At 37.7% G+C, this 17487-nt stretch overlaps 1 protein-coding gene and 1 pseudogene across 2 annotated transcripts; both read left to right on the top strand.

The window, feature by feature from the left end:
• Positions 1-3360: 3360 nt before the first annotated feature.
• On the top strand, positions 3361-5949 carry LOC107405002 (protein SRG1). Of its 2 annotated transcripts, XM_060812526.1 has the most exons (5): positions 3384-3495; positions 3587-3648; positions 4597-4857; positions 4962-5286; positions 5458-5949. In XM_060812526.1, the coding sequence occupies exons 1-5, from the start codon at positions 3397-3399 to the stop codon at positions 5701-5703; spliced, it is 993 nt and encodes a 330-aa protein (XP_060668509.1). In that variant the 5' UTR covers positions 3384-3396; the 3' UTR covers positions 5704-5949. The 2 variants fall into 2 exon arrangements, with proteins under 2 accessions (XP_015867500.1, XP_060668509.1); XM_016012014.4 differs by having other exon boundaries at positions 3361-3648; positions 4610-4857; positions 5458-5938.
• A 747-nt stretch (positions 5950-6696) lies between these two features.
• LOC112489842 (kunitz type trypsin inhibitor 104-like) lies at positions 6697-11826 on the top strand (annotated as a pseudogene).
• Positions 11827-17487: the final 5661 nt, after the last annotated feature.

The following is a 17487-nucleotide window of genomic DNA, read 5'->3' as shown; positions in this document are numbered from 1 at the left end:
TCCAGAATCTGAGTATATTCTGCTTACTGAAGAGGGGGAGCCAGAGAGTTTCCAGGAAGCTGTTTCTCATCAAGAGAAGGAAAAGTGGCTGCAAGCAATGCAAGATGAGATAGAATCCTTGCAGAAAAATCATACTTATGAGTTGGTTAAGCTTCCAACAGGAAAGAAGGCACTAAAGAATAAATGGGTGTTCAAGCTCAAGAAAGATGGCAGCGGAAAGGTGGTGAAACACAAAGCCCGATTGGTGGTCAAAGGATTTCTTCAGAAGAAAGGAATTGACTTTGCTGAGATTTGTTCACCAGTGGTAAAAATGACTTCAATTCGAGTCATTTTTGGTTTAGTAGCAAGTCTAAACCTAGAGCTTGAGCAGATGGATGTGAAGACAGCATTTCTTCACGGTGATTTACATGAAGAAATCTACATGGAGCAGCCAGAAGGATTTGAGGTTTCAGGGAAAGAAAACCTCGTATGCAAGCTAAAGAAGAGCTTGTATGGTCTCAAGCAAGCACCAAGACAATGGTATAAGAAGTTTGACTCGTTTATGGTGAGTCAAGGCTATAAAAGGACTGCAGCAGACCAGTGTGTTTATATTCAAAAAATTTCAGGTGGAAACTTCATTGCACTTTTGCTATATGTGGACGACATGTTGATCGTTGGACAAGATGCAATGAAGATTAGTAAGCTGAAGAAAGAATTGTCTAAGTCTTTTGATATGAAAGAATTAGGACCAGCTCAACAAATTTTGGGAATGCAAATAATCCGAGACAGGAAAAATAGAAGGTTATGGCTATCTCAAGAGAAGTATGTTGAACGGGTGATAAAGAGATTCAACATGGATAAAGCCAAACCGGTCAGCATTCCACTTGCAAATCATTTCAAGTTGAGTAAGAGATTGTGCCCCTCATCCAAAGAAGAGATAGAGGAGATGGCTTCAGTACCATATTCTTCAGCGGTAGGAAGTCTGATGTATGCAATGGTGTGTACCAGACCAGACATTGCTCACGCAGTAGGTGTTGTGAGCAGATTTCTTTCAAATCCTGGAAAGAAACACTGGGAAGCAGTCAAATGGATTCTTAGGTATCTTAAAGGTACATCGAAGCTGTGCTTGAGCTACGGGGGAGGTGATCCAATCTTAGAAGGCTATACAGATGCAGATATGGCCGGAGACCCTGATAATAGAAAGTCTACATCAGGTTATCTCTACACTTTTGCAGGGGGAGCTGTGTCATGGCAGTCAAGATTGCAGAAGTGTGTTGCTTTATCCACTACTGAAGCAGAGTACATTGCCGCAGCAGAAGCGGGTAAGGAAATGTTGTGGTTAAAGCGTTTTCTCACAGAATTGGGCATCAAGCAAGAAGACTACAAGATACATTGTGATAATCAAAGTGCCATGGATTTGAGCAAAAACTCAATGTATCATTCCTGTACAAAGCACATTGACATTCGCTATCATTGGATACGCGAAGTAATAGATCAACAGTTGCTGAAACTGATGAAGATCCACACAAAAGAGAATCCAGCAGATATGCTAACAAAAGTTGTTGCTCAAGAGAAGCTGAAGCTATGCAGAGACATAGCTGGAATAGATGGCAGATGACCATCAGTTTTAAATGCGGCTGGAGGGGGAGAATTGTGAAGTCCAGCCGCACCAACCACACCAACCTCACCAACCACAGCCGCACCAACCACAGCCACCATTGTTGACAGCCACCATTGTTGACACCATTGCTGCACCGATCAACAATTGTGGGCTAAGATGTTGAAAATTGTGGCCTTGTAAGCCTATAAATAGGCTCCTTACCGTTGCATGAAAACCAAGCCAAGAGAGCAAGCTCAATAAGTTCCAGAGAGAGCTTGAGAGAAGAGTGAGCAATTCCAGAGAGAATTGGAGAGTGCAGAGAGAGATTCCACGTGAGAATCCAAGTGAGAGAAGTTTTTATTTTTGTATTCTATTTCTAAGCAATTAATAGAATTCTTTTTATTTTCTTCTCATATTTCTTCTCTAAAGTGGTCAAAAAACCACAACACATGGTTTTTATCGGCTTATCCTCCAATTTTTTTCCAAATTAAACCCAGAAATTTTCTACAGCCAGTTGGTACCGAAGTATAAAAATTCAGCCCCTTTTTTTTTTTTTTTTTTGGCCCTCTAAAATAGAGTGTACTTTCACAAAATAGATAATTGCATTTTAATATATATGTTTTGAGATTATTACATTTTCAAATTTTGTATAAGATTTTACAATTCAAAACCCATTAAATTTGTTTAATTGCATTTTAATCCTCTATATCATGTTTGGTTTTGCCATTTGGAGCCATGTGAGTAATTTGTCTAATTTGTTTAACTCCATTAAAAGACGATATCATTTTTTAATTTCAATGCAAGTTCATAGCAATTGGATCGGTTTACGTACGTCCGACCAGATGGGTTATTATTATTATTATTATTATTTAGTTTTTGATGCCATCTTTTGCTACTGTCAGACCAAACTTTGCTATATTTCTGGGCTCCCCGACTAGTGTCTCGTGTAGAAATATTGTTTCAGCGTAGGCGTCGGTTTTGGGCTTCTATATGTATAAACTCATCCTACAAAAACGCTATACTCTTACATCTCAAATTACCAAAAAAGATATTATACTTTTTTTTAAAAGAAAAAAAGAAAAAAAAAAAACCTGTGTTTCCTATTTATTTTTAAAATGATTAGGTACAACTTGCTTAGATAAACAAGCAATATAATAATTTATTTATTGTTTTTATTTTTAGAGATTTGTGGTACATCGAAAAAAAACGAAATATATATGTTTTAGTTGAGTAAGGGATAATATAAATTAATCAGCCTCAATACAATCAAAACTTAAATCAAATTAATTAAACATTAGTTAGGTCACCTCAAAAGATATGGGTGATAGGATTGAAAAGGATTCTAAGAGGGGATAATTGGTTGTAGATATTAGTAAAATATTTGGCTTAATTATTACTCAAGACATGTCGGAAGGTGGTGATTGACATGTTTAATGCTAAGCTCGCAAAATTAAGAGTGCTAAATAAATCATAATTATAAACAAACAATGCAAACCTAGTAAATAGGAGATTTTTTTTTTTATCATATATTAGTCGAAAAGAACTTTACTTTAATATATACTTAAATATATACATATATAATTAAATATATATATATATATAGTCTTAATCATATCAAAATATTTTGATTTTATAAAATCAAAAATATAATATAAATTAATTAGAAAAAAATAACCATTTATATTTCACCTGTATTAATTTATATTATATTTCAACTTTATAAAGTTATGATATTCTAATACTATAATTGTTCTATATATATATAAAATTGCAACGATGCATAGGAAAATTAGGCAAACAAAACTGGGGAAAAAGCAATGGAAGAAAATAAATCTATTTATGGAAGTTCTCTTCTGGTGCCTAGTGTGCAAGAATTGGTGAAGAAGGAGGCGAATCTCACTGTGCCCTCCAGATATGTACGTGCTAACCAAGACCCAATTTTATTTTCTAGTCAACTTTGCTCTCCTCAAATCCCTGTAATCGATCTTCAAAAGTTGATTTCTGTAGAATCAGCTGCTTCTGAGTTTGAAAATCTCCACTCAGCTTGCAAGGATTGGGGTTTTTTCCAGGTATACACACACACACACACACACACACACACACACCCTTCACTTCTTCTTCTTCATTGTTTACTTTCATGATTGTCAAGAAATTTGATTTGTAACCCATTAATTAAGCATATGAGTTTAGTTGTGTTCTAGTACCTTGAATTTGGCAAAGCTTGAGAAAAAGAAAAGAATACAATTAATTGCTTAAATAATTTAAGGGTAAGTGATGAAATTCATCTGATCAGTTCACAGAAATGAAATGAAAATTAGTGATTAATTAAGAATAAAAAAGTTGTTTAGTAAAGGCACGTAAATCATGTTGATGATCTAGATCCTCTGGGACTCGGAGTGACTGAAGGCATGGTAAAATACTAAAATGCAATTTCCCAGTCCAATCTGCCTGCCTATCATCTTCTAGTTTGTTGAAAACATTTTTTAGATGGATGTGAATTATTGAACATATGGACAAGTCCATATTGAATTTCTGAAGAAGATCCAATATAAATTTTTAAAATCCATCCATTTTCTATTAGAATTAAAGGGGCCAACTCTACCATGACAGGTTTGTCTTGTTGTCGGCAATAATAATTTGACAGATGAATTTATTAATTTTTAATTTGTGATAAAATTTAACTATAAAACAATAATGAAGTCCTCTTATTCCATGTGATTGAAGTGACAAGTACTTAACACGCCTAACGATCAACAGTTATTTATTTATTTTTATTTATTTTTTTTTAAAGGTAAATCTAACTATCAACAATATTAAAAACCCATGTGCAAGCAAGATGATTCCCATAACAAAACCAAAAACAAAAATACCAAAAATGAGATGTTTACGCTTGGGGTTTGAGTAACATCATGCTTATTTTATTTAGTTAGTGCTTAAATAAAAAAATATTTATTTATTTATTTACTGATTAACAAAGCAAATTAGCAAGAATGGTATCCTAGCTAATTATAGTATAGGCCAATATTCCAGTTGGTAAACCATGAAGTAAGCTCTTCCTTGGTGGAGAAAATAAAGACTGATATTCAAGAATTTTTCAATCTTCCAATGGAAGAGAAGAAAAAGTTTTGGCAAAATTCAGGGGAAGTAGAAGGATTTGGACAAGCATTTGTAGTTTCTGAGCAACAAAAGCTAGATTGGAATGACATTTTCCTCATGACCACTCTTCCAGTCCATATGAGAAAGCCCCACTTATTTCCCAAGCTTCCTTCTCCTTTCAGGTTAATTAATTATTATCCCTCTTTTATCTTTCTCTTTTTAAGGATATGCTTTTCTATTATCACTTGAGGTGTATCTAATTTATTTATTTATATTAATTATGTAGAGAAACCTTGGAAACATACTCATTGGAACTAAAAAATCTAGCAATGAGAATTCTAGAACAAATGGAAAAGGCTCTGAAAGTGAAGGCCAAGGAAGTGACAGAATTGTTTGAAGGTGGTCTTCAGGCCATGAGGATGAACTATTACCCTCCATGTCCTGAACCAGAGCAAGTCATTGGCCTAGCACCTCACTCTGATGCTGCAGGCCTCACCATCCTCCTTCAAGTCAGTGAAGTTGAAGGTCTCCAAATCAAGAAAGATGGAATGTGGGCCCCAGTTAAGCCCTTACCAAATGCCTTCATTGTCAACATTGGAGATTTTTTAGAGGTAAACACATCTTTGGTATTTTCATAAATGTTCTTACTAAATCTTTTATTTGGGATTGTTAAAAATAGAATTTTGGCCAAAGTAACGATAGTTACATAGGAAAGTGCTAATTATAGCTTATATATCAATGTTTGTTTGTATTTTGACGGTTAATTACCTTGTAATTGACAGATTATAACGAACGGTGAATATCGTAGCATCGAGCATCGAGTGACTATAAACAGCTCTGATAAAGAAAGGCTATCAATTGCTACATTTTACAGTCCCAGATTTGATGGCGAAATGGGTCCTGCATATAGCTTGGTTAATGACCAATCACCTCAAAAGTATAGAAGGATTGGAGTTCAAGAATTCTATAGGGATTTCTTTAAACGCGAGCTTGATGGAAAGTCTTTTATTGATTCCATGAGATTATAACTGCAATTACATGGAGATAGGAACATTATAACTCATTACAATATTTACTACATATATATATATATATATGTGTGTGTGTGTGCTTTGTAATATTATGTCATTATGGAAAAAGAACAAACCTTATATTTGTTAAAAATTAAGCCTAAACAAAAACACTAAGCTCGGGTTAACCCTGAATAATTAAGCCTGTGTACTTCTTGAATATTTAAGAAAGAATTAATGTGTACACCTGGTTTTGGAAACTTGGTTTTATATATAATATTTTCCTCTGCATCCTTGGTTTTGGCAGGGTATTGTACTTGTACCATAAGTACGTAATAGTACGAATATATAATTGAATATTTATTTCCCGTGGAAAAACATCCCACCACATATGGTTGAATGTTTTCAAAATTTATCCATCTCACAGCACGTGGTGGGATTTTTTCCCAGACCATAAAGTTCTTCAATAATAATAAAAAGTTATTAGGCTTTTATATATATATATATATATATAAAGGGGTTTTGAATCCTTGATATGATTGTAGTTTTCTTTTCTTTTCTTTTCTTTTTTTTATTTTTATTTTTTGGACGAAAGGATTATAATTTGTATTAAGAAGCAGAGATAGAGTGGCTATCCAATTCAAAGAAAGAATTTTGGTCAAAATAGCCACCTTAGAGAATTATTTTGATAAAATAACAAACAATTAACATTTGGGTCCAGATAGCAACATTTTAGCATAACTGGACACTAGTGCCCTTTGGCTATTCAAAATAATCATCTTTGTCCTCTCGGTCTATCTATGGGTCTCTCAATCTCTCTCTAAGCCTAACACCCATATCTCCCTTTCTCCAACTTTCGCAAATCTTCTCTCTCTCTCTCTCTCTCTCTCTCTCTCTCACCCCACACACCCCCCCTCCTCTCTTCTCTCCTCTTAGGCATGTAAGTTGGGTCGTCTTTCAATATTTTTGGTACATATATATATATATATATATATATTTATGAATTCGCATATGGATATGTATAAGGTTAGCTGAATCAATATTATATGTCTCTAGGTGAAAGAAATATTTTAAAAAAAAAAAAAGACTCATTTGCTGTATTTACCGGGCGGAAAAGATGGAAACGATGAAGTTTAATTCAACAAATTAACGTTTTTCCGCTTTTACTATTATAAATGATAATTATAGTAATCAGTTATTATTTGTCATGGGATGAAGAAGGAAGTTCGTAAAAACCTAGCTACTATTAACTCCTTTCTCTTAAGACTTTGCGATCTTCCTTACCCTTTAGGGGGGGGGGGGGGGGGGGGGGGGGAATCCCTATTTTGAAGAGGAAAGCTCTCTGGTTCCGCATCTTATCGAGCAAAAATGAAAATAAAGAACCAAAAACAAAAATATCATCAAACGGCCTTAAAGTAATTGATTAATCATGATCAAATGTTAACTCACCCAACCTGAAAAGATTGAGTGATAGATCTTCAATGGATTTGCGAAGGATGTAAGACTGAGTGAAGAAGTAAATTTATTAGAAGCTGAGGCTAAAAAAATATTTGGCTTACTTAAAAGTTAAGAGATATTAGAAGTTGGTGGTTAGCGATGAGGAAAAGGCGTGGAAAAAGAAGTGGAAGGAACAAGAAAGGGAAAAATATCAGGAAAGAGAGTAAATGTTTTTCTCATGTTTGTGCACAAATTTGGATTTCGTTCGGGCCTTGTTTGGTGAACAAGATTAAAATTTGGATTGGGATTAAATAATCTCAATTTCATGTTTGATGTAAACAGGTAATGGAATTAAGAAATTTTGAATCCATTAAATAATTCCTTTGGATGTGATAACTAATCCTGTTATGACCCGTCCAAAATTCCTCACCGGAACCCTAGATAAGCTTTAATCCCAGAAAAACCCTACCAGATCCTCCAATGGAAAATCCATCAGAACCACCCCTAAGGGTTGGACTTACCATAATTTTTCCTGCATTGAAAGCACACTTCTATATACACCACCTCTTTCCTCCCATATTACTACAATTTAATTCCACAAATTTGCAGGACTTCAAATGAATAATAGGAAATCAGTGCATAATTGATAAATAAATGTCCAAGACAGTATACAGAACTTCATAAAATACCATTAAGTATAGCAATTATACAACAGGGGTGAAAGAAATATTACAATAGAAATAAATGAAAGTAAAGGGAACTCCTCGTAGTACGACAGCAACGAAATTTAAGCTTGCTCCGGACGAACATCTACCAATCCTTGTATATAGGGGAACAGAATTTAAAAAATATAAGATGCTAATAATCTCAGTGAGTGACTCTATCTACTGTACAATTACAATAGTAACGATAATTATAGTACATTTGATTAATTAAGAATAAATAAGTAGATAAATAATAATTAATTGAAAATAATATTTTCTCTCAAAACCCTCACCATTCACTTTATTGGAAAGGTTCTCCGTTTAAAACATTTTTGCAAAACCCAATCTTTTATGCCCCAAAAAATCAATGAATAATTAATTTAATAGATAATTAAATAATCCCATTACGAATAAAATGTAATGAAATATAGTAAAATAAATTTAGAATACTTGCATTAAAGGAATATAACATAAAGGAAAAATTCAATATATAATTCATAAAATTTATTAAATAAACAATATGAAAAATATAATTTAAATAATTATAAATAGATGACAAAAACAAATTAAATACATTTAATTTAAATACGATTTTTAAAATCTTTAGGATTTGAAATTTATATCTAAGAAATAATATTTGACGCACCACACTATATACCAGTGATGCCCTATGATACCCAGCGTCTCGAGCACCGTCCGGCGGGAGGTTAAAAAAAGAAACTTGCATACGGTCGCTTCGACGTCCTGACAGCGCCGCTGCTTAAACCGTCATCCCGGCTATGGAGGGGGGCGGTTTATGGCCAATATCAAACTTGCCTGCCCTCGGTCCAATGGCAACTCAAGGGAGATATTATAACTTGCGTGCTCATCCACATACACAGTACAGAACACTAGTACTGTATGAGTGCGTATAAAACAAATAACCATGTTATTTTAAAAATAACATTTTTTCCAAAACTCACCTTGTGAATCATACCATTTTTCAAATTCACAATCCCACATTTTTTTTAACATTTTCAGCATAAATCCACCGATGATAATATACAAATAATTTTTCCCCAAATCATAAAATCAATCAAATAATATTCCAAGGGCATAATTATATAATTTGAAACCACCAAACTTAAACCAATATTTTACTTGAAATATTTAAAATCAAATCATGCCCAAAAATAATATAAAAATCCAAATACAATTAATTAAATGAAAACACCTTGCTCATGCGTAATAAATACAATTAAATCACAATTATAATAATCAAGAATTCCTTAATAAACCAAATTTTCAGTTAGCATCAATAAGCATATATATATATAAAATAAATTTTTTACCACAATTACATTTAAATTCCACCACATGAGCATATTTCTAAATATCAAATTAACATAAAATAAATATAATTAATTACCCCAAAATAGTTTTAAAGGTGGGTCACTCATCTAAAGCACGTGTATTAATCGAGATCCTCCGTAAGATCAACTCCACTACCCACACGTGCACCTAAAATATCCACAATACACAAAACTAATTATTTTAATATTTTAATCAGGTAACTCCCAAATGGGTATCCAGGGAGCGAACACAAACGACAACCAAAATTGACGAGTAATATACCGAATTGAAACTTGTGTCATGAGAATTACGAATCTAGTCTTACTTCCTGGAGATCGGACTCGAGATGGCCGGAATCTCGTCGGAAAGCCCTCGGATTTTAGACCCTCGATTCTCACAATCCGTTGAGAATTGAGGAAAGGGGACACCGGATTTGGGTTCAGAGGGTCGGAATTAGTGGGAAAGGATGGGCGGTGCAACCGAAAAATCGCCGGAAAGTCAATTTCCCGGTGAGCCGCCGTGGTCACAGGAACCCGTCACCACCGGTGGCGCGTCCGGTGGCCACTAGCCGTGATTTTTGGTGAGAAGGTAGATCTGGTGATGGATAACTCAATAGGACCGACGGTCAGGCAAACGGTGACCGGAATAGGGAGAAATTTGGATTTGAAGGAATCGACGCCACCGCTGGAAAAAGCCTCAATCCGGGCCCGTCGGTGGTCGGTTGGCCGTGATTTTTGGCTGGCCGGCCAGCTTTTAGGTGGATTTAAGGTGGGGTGGCGCGTGTATGGAAAAGGTGGCCGGAAAAGGCTAACCGACGGTGGGTGGTTGGTTTCTCTCTCTCTCTCTCTCTTCCCCTCTTTCTCTCTCCTTCCCCGGCTCAAGCGTTTTAGCCGGAAGAAAAGCCACCCATGAGTGACACTGTTCACTCACTGGATTGGCTGAAATTGCGACACGTGGCATATACTGTTCACTCAAGCCAAATATATTAAAATTATACGGTAGTTGGAAAACTTTGCATGTCCATAACTTTTTAACCAGATGTCCAATTTAAGCATGTCGCTAGTCTATGAACTCGTATCAACAAGTATTTTACAACCATAGAAAAGTCAAAACAAAATTCTACAAATATAAAAAGTCAACTCCCGACACCTTTGGACAGTTTTGATCTTAACTTGTTTTGCTCATAACTTTTAAACGGTAACTCCGATTCGGTTGTGTTACTAGTCTACGAACTCGGGGCATCATGTATTTCGCTACGGTACCACGGTCAACTAAAAATTTCATCCGGAATAAAAAGTCAACTTTTTGACCCACTCGGTCAACGGTCAACCTCGGTCAACGTGCAAAAATTGGAGTGTAGTTTGGGACGGGATGTTACAAATCCCATGTAAAGGGTAAAATAAATTTATCCCGTTGCGATTTGACACTTTGTGTTTTTATTTCTTTTTTTTTTAATTAAATCTTTGTTTCTTTGGTTTTCTTTTTTTTAGATTTTTTTTTTCTTTTCCTTTTTCGTAGTGTTCCATTGTTTTTTTTAGTTTTTTAATTTGCCTTTTATTTTTGTTTCTCCAGTTTTTTTTTTCCCTCTTTATGGATGTCTAGATTAACAGATGCAATTTTCTAGTTGAAAGTAATGATTTTATACATTAATTAGATAAATTTTGTCAAAAAATAATTAGATAAAGAACTTATATATATATATATATATATTTAATATTGAACTTATCTAAATTAAATCATTTTGTTTCGTTCAAAATTCAATTTAATAATAATTATATACGTAAAAAAAATTAGTGTTGTTGAATTGACATCAAACAGAAAACTGGATTATTCTTATCCCATTCAATCTGAATCCCAACCCTATTCCTAATTCCAATCCACTCCAATCTTGCCTACTAAACGACCCTAAGAAATTTTTGCTCTTATTTGGTTGTTGACAAAGACACAAGGAAAAATTTGTTCATTTTTCTTGTTTTTCCAACTTATTTTTACTTTCCTTTCAATTTATCGTTTACTCTATTTTAATGTGTTAGATTGCCACTAAAATTCTTTAACATGCAAGGGAAAAAAAAAAAAAAGTAAAATCCATTTCTTTATAAACAGGAGCGAAATATAGCGGCAATATGACTCTCCGGCGGCCGTCCTTGACACATCCGGACAGCCTCTTGAATGCGGTGTAGAATACTACATCAATCCTGCCATTACTGATAACGGCAGTCGTTTCACCTTGATCGACCGGAACAACTCCTGCCTGCTTTACGCCAGTCAGGAGAACGTTTCGGGGCCAATAGGCTGCCCTGTGACATTTGCTCCATTCGAGGAAGGAGAAAAATGGAGCAAATGTGATGAGGGAGACCAAGAACTTCAAGGTCGCATTCTCTGCATTCACAATCTGTGCTCAATCGACCGCTTGGAAGGTTGGGGAGCAGGATCCAGAGACGAAAAGGAGATTAATCGTCACCGGAGACGACGGAAGCTATTCGAACTACTTCTACATCAGTAAAGAGCAGGTGGGAGGCAATGTGTACAGAATCGTATGGTGTCCTGCTGAACTCTGTCCTACCTGCAGGTTTGCTTGTGGAAATGTGGGGGCTCTCTGGTTGAGAATGGGAAGAGCCTATTGGCATTGGATGGTTCTGTGCTTCCTGTTGTTTTTGAAAGGGCTTGAAATATATATTGATTCCCCTAAGGGTAGGACTTACCAAAAATTACCTGCACTGAAAACACACTTCTATACTTATCCCCTTATTCCTCCCGCAAAACTACAAATTGTTTCCACAATTTTACAGCACTCCACAACAATAACGGCAAACCAGTGCATAAATAAAACATAAGTATCCAAATAGTATACAGAGCTTTATGAAGTGCTATTCGACAGAAATACAACAAAGATGAAAGAAATAATACAACTGAAAGGAATGAGTACAAAAGTATTTCTCGAAACACGATAGCGGCGGAGAACTGGTTCGCCCCGGAAGAACGTCTATCACCGCTTGCACCTAAGGGAACGGAACTTAAAAACGTGAGATGCTAATCATCTCAATGAGTGACCCTAACTACTGAACACCTTTATAGTAATAGTAACAAATAGGGAATTGAATTAATACCAACAATTAATAAATAAATAATAATAACAGTTGGAAATAAAAATTTTCTCTTAAAACTCTCACTAATCACTCCGTTGGAAATGTTCCCTTTTTAAAACAATTTCACAAAACCCGATATTCGTACTTCCCGAAAACCCAGGGATCAAACCATTTGATAAACAATAAATAAATAAATAAATACCCCAATATATATAATTAAAATGTAGTAAATTATAATAAATAAATTTTTGAACACCTTTGGGGTTTGAAACTTTATCTGAAAAATTACACTTGACGCACCACACCATATACCGGTGATGCCCTCCGATACCCAGCGTCCTGAGCACCGACTGGCGAGGAGATTAAAGAGAGAAACTTCAAACGTCCTGACAGCGCCGCTGCTTAAACCGTCATCCCAGCCAAGGAGGGGGGCGGCTGTGGCCAATAACAAACTTGCCTGCCTACGGTCCAATGGCAACTCACGGGAGACATAATAATACTTGCGCGCTGAACCACATATACATATACCAGAACACCAATACTGTATGAATGCATCTAAAATAATTATTAAACCAACTGTACCATTTTCCAAAATTACCGTGGGAAATATATCAAAATTTTACACTTACCATCCCACATATTTTTATTTAACAAACCGGTACGAAAACATCGATAACAAATAAAACCATAATTTTCTCGTAGTACGAGGTTCAACAAATAAAATACCGTGGGCATAATTTATAAAATTAAACCACCAATTTAAACAAATATTTTCATAAAATATTTAACCCAATTATGCCCGAAAAATAATACTTAAAACCACGTACGATTATTAATGAAATAGACTTTGCTCATGCATAATAAATAATTTAAATCACAATAAAATCATAATTAAATTGTACCACATGAGCATAATTTAAATACCAATTAAACATAATTAATTGCCCAAAATATTTTTTAAAGGTGGGTCACTCACCTTAAGAGCGTAAATCAGCTAAGATCCTGCCCAAGATCAACTCCACTACTCATACGCGCACCTAAAACATCCACAGTATACCAACCAAATATATTAATATTTTAATCGGGTAACTCCCAAATGGGTACCCGGGAAGCGAACACAAACGACATCTAAAAATTACGAGTTATATACCGAATCGAAGCTTGAGTGATGAGGATCACGGATTCGGTCTTACTTTCCGAAGATTGGACCCGAGGTGGCCGGAATCTTGCCGGAAAGCCTTCGGGATTCGACTTTGCAATTCTCCCAAACCATCGTGAATTGGCAGAAAAGGATGCCGGATTTAGATTCAGGATGTAACACCCCGTCCCAAATCGCACCGGAATCCGTGCACGTTGACCGAGGTTGACCGTTGACCGAAAGGGGTCAAAAGTTGACTTTTTGATTCTGTGGGAATTTCGAGTTGACCAGGGTACCGTGGCGAAGTGCACGATGCCACGAGTTCGCAGACTGGTAGCACGTCGAAAACGGAGCTACGGTTTGAAAGTTATGGACGAAACAAGTTGCGGACCAAACTGTCCAAGGGGTGCCGGAGTTGACTTTTTGTTTATGGGGAATTGAGCTTTGACTCATGCATGGTTGTGAAGTGCTCGTCGATACGAGTTCACAGACTAGCGGCACGCTCAAAACGGACATCCGGTTAAAAAGTTATGGACGTTTGAAGTTTACCGGATACCGTATTATTTTAATGTTTTTGGGTCGATGAACAGTGAAATGCCACGTGTCAGCTTCTGATTGGTCCACGTGGCATGAACAGTGTCACACCGGGGTTTTATTTGTTAAAACACTCGGGGAAGAGAGAGAAAGAGAGAGAGGAAGGAGAGAGAGAGAGAGAGTCACCGGCCGCCGGTCATTTTCACGTTTTCCGGCCTAGTTACTGTACACGCACCGGCCAGCCAGGTTGCCCACCTCATTTCCGGCAAAACCTCCAAATTTCACTGCGAACGGCCGCCGGACGCGCCCGGATCGGACGTCCGAAGTTTGGCGGCGATTTTTCCCCCTCAACCGCCGGCCACCGCGAATCGACACTGTTCCGTCCATTTTCCGACCACACGCGCCTGACAGCCTTGATCCTCTCCTCAAGTCCGGCCTACCCACCAAAAATCACGGCCATCGGACCACCGACGCGCCAGAATCGGAGCGTTTTCCGGCGAGGGGTCGGAAATCTTCAAACGGTGATTTCTCCGCCGTCCGACCTTCGTTTTGCTCACCGCCGGTCCCGTTGGATTGCTCTCCTCACGATCTACAAGTCTGAAAAATTTCACAGCCAACGGCCACCGCACGCATGCGCCGCCGGCGACGGTTGCTGGTGACCGCGGCGGCCCGCCGGACAATACTGTTCCGGCGAGTACCCGAAATTTTGGCCAGCTCCAGTCCGCAGTGTTCGACCTCCTGAACCCAAATACGACTTCCGTTTCCGCCAATTTGTGACGGTTTGGGAGAATTGCGGAGCCGAAACCCGAAAAGCTTCCCGATAAAATTCCGACCCCGTCGGGTACGATCATCGGAAATTAAGACCGGATCTGTGATTAGCATCACTCGAGCTTCGATTCAGTATATAATTCGTAAATTTTAGTTATCGTTTGGTGTTCGCTCCTCGGGTACCCATTTGGGGATTACCCGAATAAAATATTAATATTTGTGGTTTTGGTACTGTGGATGTTTTAGGTGCACGTGCGAGTAGCGGAGTCAATCCTGCGGAGGATCTTGATTGAGATACGTGCACAAGGTGAGTGACCTACCTTCAATTTAATTTTGGGAAATTTAATTGGTGAATATATTATGTGTGATTTAAATATTTGGAATTTAATTTTTATGTGCCAAATATTTATTTGATTTATTGTGGAAATTATTGTGAATTTATCGGATTTAAGAAAATGTGCATTTCACCAATTTATGCCATGTGGAATTATTTTATGGTTTTGAGGATTTTGAAATTGGTGTGGTTTTAATGGTAAATTGGGCACGATTTGAATTTCAAATATTTCAAGGAAAATATTTGGTTATGTTGGTGATTTCAATTTTTATAAAATATGCCCATGAAATATTATGAGATTTGATTATGATATTTTGAGCATTATTTATGCTATTGGGAAAATGTGGATATTTGAATTGATGGATTTGAAAGTTGGTGGATTTGAAAATCATGGAATTTATGGCATTGATTACAAAGAAATTGTGGGAAAATTCCCGGTTCAAGCGGATGGATTATGCCCGCTATGTTTATGAAAAATGTGAAATTTGTTTTATAATTTAAATTGTGGATTTTATGATTTTTAGATGCACCGTGCACGTACTGGTGTTCTGATTATGTGATATGGTATATGTGATATGGATATTGTGCACACGGATATGATTAGCGCGCAGGTGGGTGTGAGTAGCGCGCAGGTGATATTATGAGGGTGTCCTGCGGATGCCATCGGAGAGGGTGGCCATCCCCCTTTGGCCGGGACACCAGGTTAGCAGCGGCGCAGTGGGACGCCACGCGACCGTATGCCGGTTTCTTTCTATAACCTCCTGTCTGGCGGTACCTTGGGACGCTGGGTACTGTTGGCGCCACTGGTATATAGTGGGTGCATCAACTGATTTTTGGAACTGTGTTTTAAAAAAATAAAATGTTTTAAAGCTGTATTGGAATTAAAATTTATTTATTACTGTTCGGATACTCATTTGATGTCTTGGTTTTTGGGGAATATGAATAAGGGTTTTGTGAAAATGTTTTAAAAAGGGGAACCTTTCCAACTGAGAGAATTGTAAGGGTTTTGAGAGAAAATATTATTTCCAAATAATTATTATTTATATACCTATTACCGTGGTATTATAGTGTAGAGTAGTAGGGTCGCTCACTGAGATGATTAGCATCTCACACTCTTAAATTCCGTTCCTCTAGGTACCAGGTTGTCGGTGTTCACTCGGAGCGGACTTGATCTTCCTCGCTGTATTTGTTCGTGCAGTACCTTGTTCTTCTTTTACTGCAGTTGTAATATTTCTTTCACTTTTGCTGTATTCTGTATTTTGTAGTACTTCATAAAGCTCTGTATACTGTATGGGACACTTATGTATTTGTATTGCACTGGCTTACTGTATTTTTATTTTGGAGTGCTGAAATTTGTGGAACCAGTTCGTAGTACTGTGGGAGGAATAAGGGGACAATTATAGAAGTGTGTTTTCAGTGCAGGAAATTTTGTGGTAAGTCCATCCCTTAGGGGAGGTTCTGCCGGATCTTCCACAGAAGGGTCCGGTAGGGTTTCCCTGGGATCAGGGCTTGTCTAGGGTTCCGGTGGGGAACTTTGGACGGGTCCTGACACAGGAGGTCGAAAACAATGGACAAGGACCGACGGTGCGACTGGGTACTCACCGGAACAGTAACTTCCGGCGAGCCGCCGTGGTCACCGGCAACCGTCGCCGGCGGCGGCACATGCGATGGCCGTTGGCTGAGATTTTTGGCGGTTTTGTAGATCAAGGGGAGAGGATTCCAACGGGACCAGTGGAGAGGATTCCAACCCTCCGATCCCGGCGCGTCGGAGGTCCGATGGCCGTGAAATTTGGTGGCTAGGCCGGACTTGAGGAGGTGGTGAGGGATGACTGGCGCATGTGGCCTGAAAATGGCCAGAAACAGGGCAAACGGCGGTGGCCGGCGGTGGAGGGAAAAATCACCGCCGAGCTTCGCCTCCTCGATCCGGGCGCGTCTGGCGACCAACGGCCATGAGATTTTGGGGTTTGGCTAGAAATGGGGAGAGGCTTCCATCTGGCCAGCACGTGTAACGTGAATTGGCCGGAAAATTTGTCGGAATCCGGCGGCCGGTCGGTTTTTCTCTCTCTCTCTCTCTCTTTCTCTCTCCTCCCTGAGATTTTTGTCAAATAAAAGCCACCGTGGTGACACTGTTCATCCACGTGGACCAATTAGGTGATGACATGTGGCGTTACTATGCACTTAAGTCAGATATAATAAAATATTACGGTATCCGGCGAACTTTAAACGTCCATAACTTTTTAACCAAATGTCCGATTTAAGCGTGCCGCTAGTTTATGAACTCATATCAACGAGTACTTTACAACCATACAAGAGTCAAAACAAAATTACACAACAAGAAAAAGTAAACTCCCGGCACCTTTTGGACTGTTTGCACCTCAACTTGTTTTGCCCATAACTTTTAAACCGTAGCTCCGTTTTCGACGTTCTACTAGTCTACGAACTCGGGGCATCATGCACTTCGCTACGGTA

This window comes from Ziziphus jujuba, chromosome 11 (genome assembly GCF_031755915.1).
Source record: "Ziziphus jujuba cultivar Dongzao chromosome 11, ASM3175591v1".
NCBI classification, from domain to species: domain Eukaryota; kingdom Viridiplantae; phylum Streptophyta; class Magnoliopsida; order Rosales; family Rhamnaceae; genus Ziziphus; species Ziziphus jujuba.
This window is presented reverse-complemented; position numbering and strand designations above follow the sequence as displayed.

What these genes read in the sequence shown, in the direction of transcription:
- LOC107405002 (XM_016012014.4), top strand. Translation starts at nt 3,397, where the DNA reads ATGGAAGAAAATAAATCTATTTATGGAAGTTCTCTTCTGGTGCCTAGT. An exon ending in AAGCTTCCTTCTCCTTTCAG is followed by an intron (nt 4,858 to 4,961) that starts GTTAATTAATTA and finishes TTAATTATGTAG; the next exon opens with AGAAACCTTGGAAACATACT. An exon ending in ACATTGGAGATTTTTTAGAG is followed by an intron (nt 5,287 to 5,457) that starts GTAAACACATCT and finishes TGTAATTGACAG; the next exon opens with ATTATAACGAACGGTGAATA.